General features: G+C 41.4%; 1 protein-coding gene across 1 annotated transcript; it reads left to right on the top strand.

The window, feature by feature from the left end:
• Positions 1–2,492: 2,492 nt before the first annotated feature.
• LOC125304230 (transmembrane protein 233-like) lies at positions 2,493–6,394 on the top strand. Its single transcript, XM_048258307.1, has 3 exons — positions 2,493–2,904; positions 4,571–4,705; positions 4,806–6,394. The coding sequence occupies exons 1-3, from the start codon at positions 2,719–2,721 to the stop codon at positions 4,815–4,817; spliced, it is 333 nt and encodes a 110-aa protein (XP_048114264.1). The 5' UTR covers positions 2,493–2,718; the 3' UTR covers positions 4,818–6,394.
• Positions 6,395–8,887: the final 2,493 nt, after the last annotated feature.

Here is an 8,887-nt window from a genome sequence, read left to right as displayed (position 1 = left end):
TAACCAGCAAAAAAAGCAATAAGTTATTTTTATCTTAATTAATAAGAATTATGCTATTAATGATAGTATAAATATCGATGACAATTACGTGGCATTAAGACTTATTTTCACAAAAGAAAAAGAAGCTCTATTTTTTCTGACCCATTTTTATCCCCTTCTCTTATAATAATGATTCAGTGATTTTTTTTGTGTGGAAAACATTCATTTCCTGTTTCCTGTTTTGTTGATGATTTGTATGGGGGGTGGTCACATGGGGTAGGGGTTATGATGTAAGGAGTTGCAACTGGAAACCTTTGTGGATGTGACCCTGTTGAGGTGTGTGTGTGTGGGGGGCAAAGAGGCTCTATATGAATCTGAATGAATCTGTTTGAAGTTCCTCAGCTCTTAAACGGACAATGGTCTCTGCCAACACTGTAACTTAAACACTCTGCTGACTGGCCCCCCCTTTGTTGATTATGTATTTTTGTTTGTTTTTATCTCCTCTGGAAATTTCAAATTTAAAATTCCTAATAAATTATTTTAAACATTCCACTGAGGTCTGTTGTTGTGAACATATTTCTATCACAAACGTATATGAAATAACACATTTCTATAAACATACACATCTTTTTATGAAGATTTAATTATGAAGAGTGTGATTGATGACACTTATTAATGTGAAATGGAAAAAGACGGAATCGCAGAGAACAAATAAGGAAAGGGCTTTGTGGTTCAGTGTCAGTACTGAAGCCATTACACGGAATGAGATGCACTGCTAATCTCTGTCCTGAATTATTGATGCCTCTCATTTTGTCTGGTTTATCAGTCAGGTTTATCAGTGCCCTCATGGCATTAAGTGTCAAACAGGGGAATCCGCACTCACAAACATCCACTTGTCCTTTTAACACCCCTTTAATCTACTTATAACTCATAACCAAAAATATACACAAAATACAAATAATTATGCAATGAAAGACAGCTTGAAAGCGTCATGCAAGGGAATCAGTAGGCACAATCACATGACTATATTACAGTTGATTTTCTGTTTGGGATACTGAAAGCATAAAAAATGAGTAGCTCCACACCATTTATTAATTTAACAATTTAACAATTAGAAATACTAAAACTAAAAACTAAATATGTTTTTCTATAGAGAATCACATGACGGATACAGACAGTGATCACACCCAGAGTTCAGTGGTGTGCAAACTCACCTTGAGGCCTCTGTGGTCTGACCGTGGCAGTCGTGTTATATCATGTCCCAGCCACTCTCACCCTACACCCGGCCCAACCCCTCAGTCCCGCATGCCTGGAATATGAATCTTCATGTGCTATGACCTGTTGGCACAGAGAATCAGCCCTTAGAATTACACTTAGCAACCAAACGGCTACATCAAAAGGAAGGCACTCCAACACACACACACACACACCATAAACCATAAACAAGGCAATGGCATACACCTATATGCCGTATATGGCACATACACAAACAAATTAAATGGCAATTAAACGGTCCTATTTTTTGTACGGAAGAGATGAGTCTAAAAACAAACTTAAAAACTGAAGTGTATTCATATAATAGCTAGTTCAAAATCGTATGTTACTATTCATCTCTGCCAAATTCACTTGAGAACACTTACAGTAAGTCTACTTGAGAGAGCCATTTTATTACGAATATGTATCAGTGACAGTAATGTTGAATGATTTGTTATAATATAACCAAGTCATGTCATTAATTTTTCATGGAGGCATCCTGTAATTAATCATAATGAGTTATTGTCTAATGATACATTAATGTAGTGTAAACACTTTCTTTTGTCATTTTTACATTCCCTGATGTATGATAATATTAGCTGATAATAACAACAGCTGCTAATGACTATTAGCAACAGTGACACTCTCATTCCCATCAGAAATAACCTGTCATGAAACATTATATGGCATATTCTATGTCATGTTTATGACTTTGTGACAGAAGGTACAGCATACAGTACAGTAATACATTTTACAGCACTTTATGAACACAAAGCGTCTTTTAAAGAGAAATTTTGAGTGCAATTATTTTCTTAAAGTGAGCACTTATCCAGCAGTGCCATAACGGCTCCCCCATTCTGGATTTGCCTGCCACAGAGAAAGGTTTTGTTTAGATTCTGTGACAAGTGAGCTATTCAAGAAAGCAGGCTAATTACTCTCCATCAACACAGTCTGGCACACCAAAAAACTTTAACCACAGTCTCACAGAATGGCTTGTTAGTAAAAACTTAGAGCTTGTATGTACATTGTTGACAGGCCTATGGAACATGAATGGTTGACATCAAGGGGAGCAAAAATGACAAATTTATGTAACCCCCCCTGCCTACCCCCCCTCATCTCCTTCGCTCTCTGTCCGTACCCTGACATACCCCCAAACGTCTCTCCCACCCGCCCTCTCTGGAAATGTGTTTGCTTCTTCCAGCACCAATTGGGTCACCCCCCCCCCCAACCCTCACCTCGCCCCAGCCCTCAGTCTCAAACCCTCAAACATCGCACAGACTCTGCGCTCCCAGACAGCTCTCTCTTTTCATCAGTCTGCCATCCACCTGTCTTTCCTTTCTCTCTACGCTCTTTTTAAATTCATCACCCTATTTTTGCTCGGGGACTCTTCTGTGTGCATGAGAGAGTGTGTGTGTGTCTTTGTGATTAAGAGTGTGTGAGTTCGCTACTGTGTGTGTGTGTGTGTGTGTGTACACGTCTGGAGTGATGGCGCTGGGAATGCCGTACTCGGACGCGAAGAGTTCCCTGAATGGGAGCGCGGACTTCGAGCACAGCTGGAATGCGGAGGCCCCTACGCCGCCCCCCATGCAGAGCTACCTCATTCTGACCATCTTCACCTGCTTCTGTCCGGCCTACCCGGTCAACATCGTCGCCCTGGTCTTCTCCCTCATGGTAAGTGCTGTGTACGTCAGGGGGGAAAATGTATGGGACCTGGTCCATTGGCATCTTATTAAGATTGGACAACTTTGGGCTTCAGAAGCCAAGCGGGTTTAAGGTTGTGTGCTTGGAGCGCTGGGAGGTTGAGGCAATGGCAGAGGAGCATGTCATTCCCACAGAGAATGTAGAGAGGATTCACCTGTCAGCATGTCAGTTGTCGTGTGTCAGGCAACACGTGAGGAACCAGAGTGGGATTACTGCTGGTGTGGGGTTACCACGACCAGGACAACTGGAAGCCTGTGTCCCTACTCTGAGAAAATGGGGACACAATCACCTCCAAAGCATTTTTTTATATATACGTGTGTACATATTGAATGTGTGTGGCCAAAAGCCACGGCTTGCCATTTGGAAGGTTCAGATGTATTTTACAGATGCACTTTGAAGGAAAGCCAAAAGATTGTTCATGTCTGAGAAGCGTACAGTACATGTCCTGTTCAGCGCCTCTCACTCCCAGCCCTTAAAATAGGTTGTTGACATGTGTCAGATGTGTGATGCTCATCAGCACTCCGAGGGGTTGCTGCTGACCCGTGTGTAATATGGGCCAGAGGCCGAGGTGTGTTAAGACTGCTGGACTAGTAGACAGAGTTAAAGGATCTCTATCTCATCTATCTGTCTCTCTGCGTGTGTGTGTGTGTGTGTGTGTGTGTGTGTGTGTGTGTGTGTGTGTGTGTGTGTGTGTGTGTGGTCCGCAGGGTTCAGAGTGTTCAGGGTAGATGAGAAATATGGGTGTGTGGGTGATGAATAAAGCAGCTGCCTACATGGCAGGGTTTCATCTCTGAACTGGCTGAATATACTGTTCTGGCCACACACACACACACACACACACACACACACACACACACACACACACACACACACACACATGTGCCCCATAAACAAGGCAATGGCACACACCAATATGTCTTATGCCTCCTCACTCACCCCCCCTCTCTGGTTCTGAGAGGATCACAGATCACAGTTAATGCAGTAATGCAGCCGGCTTGCTCTATCCTCAAACTTTCTCACAGAAAGATTAGCTGCAGACTCAGCGGCTCAGCTCTCTTGACAGGCCATGGTGAACACATTAAATGCCAGCCCGGTCTTCTCTTCCAGGCACATAATGGCTGTCTGCATCACATAATTCACAAAGGCACTTTTCGTTGTTTGTGTACCGATTGGTAATTGGTAATTTGGCACTGGAAAAGTAAATGACTAATGTGCTGGAATGGTGCAGTCGATTTCAACATTCCTTTAGGTTTTGGAAGTGTGAAGGTGGGGAAGGCCTAGGGTTTTTTGCCTTGACTAATCAAGCCCAATTGTGCCTACTCAGAATAACAGCTTCATTCCACATATTCAAGTTTGGACTGGTTTGGCATTCAGAGTGTAAGCTGCTGGCCCATGCTGCCCAAAATACTAATGGTTTAAGTAGAGCATCCAAACTGGCTCCTTAATTTGAGTGGATGTTAGGACAGAGAGAAGTGTGGAACTTGAAAAGCCCTGAGAATCATCTGGAGTGCTGATCTCAACAGACTAACCGCTTCCAAAATGGTGGATAGACATGAATAACAAACCACTTCCAGCTGAAAGAACTGCCATTTGCAAACATTCAAACAGTCTCTTCTCTCTTTGTCTCTTCTTCTAGTCGAGGAAAAGCTATGAACTGGGTGACTACGAGGGCTCAAAGCGGCTTGGCAAGCAAGCGTTACACGTAGCCATTGCCTCTTTGATCATTGGCATCATCATCATCATCATCTTCTTTGTCGTCCAATTCGCCCTGGTAAAATACAATTCCAGTATTGTTGTGGATCTGACAGAGGTATAATGACTTAAAATGTCTCATAATCAATGATGATAAATGTTTCGTTATTTTAAAACAGATTGAACTCTGAAGGAAGACAATTCTTGAGGGTGGAGGCATCGTTTCCTAACCTGTGCATCTGTGGGTGAATATACATGGATAGGAATGCTATCTTTACAGACTGAAAAGAAAAGGGGTTTGGGGAACATCACTGGAATGTAATCCCTATAGTGGTAAGAAGGTCTTCCAGCCCAACTTTGGTTTCCAGGGATGGTTTCACTGTCCTCGACCTTGCAGGAGCTCTCTTGGGCTGTGGATCTGACCATCAATGGCTGACACAGGAATATATTCAATCAATGAAGAGGTCAGGAAGAAAACAGTTCTGTCATTCAAATGACATCAAATGGGTCATTCTATGAAACGGGTGCCATTTGTTTCCACGACATTTGATAAGATGCATTAGGCACAAACTAGACCCAAAGTGTGTTTCTAAAGCCTAAAGCTAATAATTCAAGGGTTCTTGTTAACATGATGTACAATAAAATACAATTCTTAAAGAGTGTCACACTATTTTTAACCATTTTACACAAGTGCATGGCAATTTCCATGTGTCTGGGTTGACCAACATGCCATTTACATCTAAAATATCTCCACGTAAATGTTTAAACTTATATTCTGAATTAAATCTATTTTCCTGATGACATTAGACATATTTATTCAGAATAATATGGTTATTTATGAATATATATATATATATATATATATATATGGTAAATATTTTATTAGATTTCCCTTTGCATCTGCAAAGCATCCCTTTGTTTGACTTACCAACCCGTCACATTAACTTGTTGTGTCTGTAAATAGCATACTGTTACTTGAAATGAAATCACAAAGACAATTTTGAATAATGTTTGCCTGTAGAGCACCCAAGAAACTAAGCAGACAATTCTGATATTCTTTTACATTGTTTATTTGTTGTTGTTTTTTCATTACTATGAGGGGGTCTGTCAAGTCCAACCACCCCGTCATGCAAATTAGACAGGAATAACTGTTTTTCATTACAGTTTTAAAACTATCATTGCTAAGCAAATGACATTTCTAATTGAAGTCATGTATGTTAAGTCAATAACTTGACCGTTATTGGATAACTAGAGCCATTTTATCATGAAATGTACCACCCGTCACATACCACCCCGTCATATTTATTATATTTTAATCCATTCAATGTGAATAAAATGTATGTGCCTGAGGTGCATGGGCAAATATGATTTTTTTTGGAAGGTGATCATGTCTTTAATGCTGTGGATAAATTGAAAAGAAGGTTACTTTTGATGCAAATTTTGAACATTTTATAGTGGAAATAAATGCAGTGCAAACTCTGCACATATCTAGTTCTACAACTGTACATTTTCAATTTTATTTTATTTTAGTGATTTCATTTCATTATAATCTTTTGTTGTACATTAGCATGATTTACCATAATTTGTTATTTTAGCTGAAAAAATTCAGGTGATTTTGAGGGAAAATATTTTTCTTAAACATTGTTTTAAGGTTTAAAGGTTTTCACTGGTTTACATGAGCAGTCTTAAAATAAATATATACAAGGATACAAGGAAGTTTATTGTCACATGCATATAGTTACTGGAAGTAAAAAATGCAGTGAAATTATGTCTGGTGTCAGCCTATTTGTGCATTTATAGGGGGGGCAAGGGGGGCATAAGAAAGGTGGGGGAGGATTGGGATTGGGGGGGGGGCACCAAGAGCAATATATTAGTATATTAGTATATACATAGTAGTTCAACATGTTTCCATTGCTATTCAATGTACAGATATGCATTTAACTTGAAGAACATGCACAGTATGTGATCTAATAAAAAAGACACTGTTAAACTTCTGTGGTCAGTTTTGCATAGATGTGCCTGCGGAACAAAATCACACTGAAGTAGCTGAGAGTGTGACCCTTTGACCTCTGAGCAACTCATGACATTTGAACTGGAACATAACTGATGACAGGGAAACACAGGTAGAACTACCTTCAGTGGGGGCTCTCTTTAAATTACCCTGGATAACGTCATGGATAACGTCAATTTAACCAAAAAACTAATTGTGAGTGCTGCTAGGGTGTAGGACTGGGAGTTCCTCTGGTGCTCTTCAGTAAGGGATCCAACAAGTTAAAAATGTTTCCAAGAAAAAACTGAGGCACTCAGCCTATTTTAAAAGCCTTTATTCTCACATGGCTTTACGTTTTCAAAATATGATAATGCGTTACTGCCTTCATTAGAGCTTAACAAATGGTTGCCTTTGGGTTCTTTCTACAATTTAACAGGTGATCACATGGCTAATAGCAACCATTTTGTGAAGCTTTGATGAAGGCAGCAATGCTGAAACGCGTACGCATATTTTAAAAAATGAACAATTACAAAGAGAAATAAAGGCTTTTTAAAATATTTAATCCTCATGAGTGCCTCAGATTTTTCTTGGAAACATATTTAATGTCTATTTAACTTTAATTCTTGTTTAAAGGTAGATGCAGGACTAAAGTTGACATAAAGTTGACATAGGATTGGGGGTAAATAAACTATAAGAAGTTCTGCAAGGCAGGAAAAAGCACAATTATAGAAGAGGCACACGGACTCCAGAGGGTTCTGTATTTCAATCTGTAACGTTAGCACTCATCACTGGCTAAATATAGCTGCAGATTTCCAGATTTCCCTCCAGTAGGTGTAGGCTATCACTGGCTACTTCTCGTTAGCCTCCTACATCCTGTATTCTGGCCTGCTGCTGAGTCACATGGCATGTGGGAACTTTCTCAGCGCTGCCTGAGCAGAGTGCATATGACTGCAGTCTTTACTTTCAATCTGAGCTTAGTGACGAGATACAGACACATTGGTCATTAGTCATAAGTCATTAGTAAAACAGCACAAATACATAGTGAAACCTACACCATGCCAATCCACCTATGAAATCTTGCTACACCACTGAACCATAGCTTCAGTTTTCCAAACATCTTAGAACAATATTTATTAACTTTTGCCATCCTGACCTCGCAAATAAATAACAGTCTGGCACAGTGTGACGGCACTATTTTTCATCTTTTGTATATTTTTACGCCTTCTCTCTCTCTGTGGCCCCAGCCAATCAGGGAGGCTCCAGTGCCCCAGCTATGTGTGCCACGCGGGGCTCATGTAAACAGAGCTGGCACATGGCCGAGTCCTATAGCCCTGGCCAGCTGGTGCTATCTCTGCCCAGTGTTTGTTCAAGAGGAGCCATGGAGGTGGCACACCCACTGTTGCGAGCTCATGCACTCCCCACAGAGCAGGACAGCCCGACTGATCCCACTCGGGAGAGGAGGAGGAGGAGGAACGGGATAGTCGTGAGAATGCTGCTGAGCTCAGAGAAGAGAGAGAGAGAGAGAGAGAGAGAGAGAGAGAAGAAAGAGAGAGAGAGAGGCAAGGAGGAGCCTGCTGTTGGATGATCAAGCAGAGAGATAGACACACACACACACACACACTCACACACAGTCCACGTGCTCCCCCTCACCTGAACACTCACAGGAAGTGTGCATACCAGCCTGACAGCCCAGCCTACTGCCAAAGGATTTAATCTCACAACAGTTCACATTACAGCAAAGCTGGAGACAACACCAGAGGACACATAGCATTCATTACTGAGGCAGTAAACAGAGAAACAACAAAACTCAAACAATACAAATGCAGAAGCCATCACAGTTTATACCATTCTGACACCATTGCCCCTGCTGCCAGTCTAACACACAGTGACACTCACACTAACTATGGGGTTTCTGAACAGGCATGAAACATAACGGACTGCTAGGTTCAAATTTCATGGTTAGCATTATTGTCTTGCATGGAAGCAAAGAACTGCACCATACCCAGGCACATTGTGTAGAATATTCCAGACCACTGGTGGACCATTGGCATGTTTTGCATGACCATCTCTATGGGAGTCCGGGGCTCAGGGCCTGTGCTGACCAACCACAAACCCCCAAGAGCGTCAGGGGGTCAGGATGGGCAGCCGTTAAAGAGCTTTCCACTTCAACACACACCTCCACACCCCCGCGGATCACTGTTGCTTAGCACACACAGACCCTCAAGGCAGGGAAACATTATACACAAAAGGAATGTTAATGAACATCCGGGG

The sequence above is a fragment of the Alosa alosa genome, chromosome 12 (assembly GCF_017589495.1).
Source record: "Alosa alosa isolate M-15738 ecotype Scorff River chromosome 12, AALO_Geno_1.1, whole genome shotgun sequence".
NCBI lineage: Eukaryota > Metazoa > Chordata > Actinopteri > Clupeiformes > Clupeidae > Alosa > Alosa alosa.
The sequence above is the reverse complement of the archived record's forward strand: the minus strand, read 5'-3'. Positions and strand labels throughout refer to the sequence as shown.

Coding starts and splice junctions, on each gene's coding strand:
- LOC125304230 (XM_048258307.1), top strand. CDS start 2,719: ATGGCGCTGGGAATGCCGTACTCGGACGCGAAGAGTTCCCTGAATGGG. Junction 2,905..4,570: donor CCCTGGTCTTCTCCCTCATG/GTAAGTGCTGTG, acceptor CTCTTCTTCTAG/TCGAGGAAAAGCTATGAACT.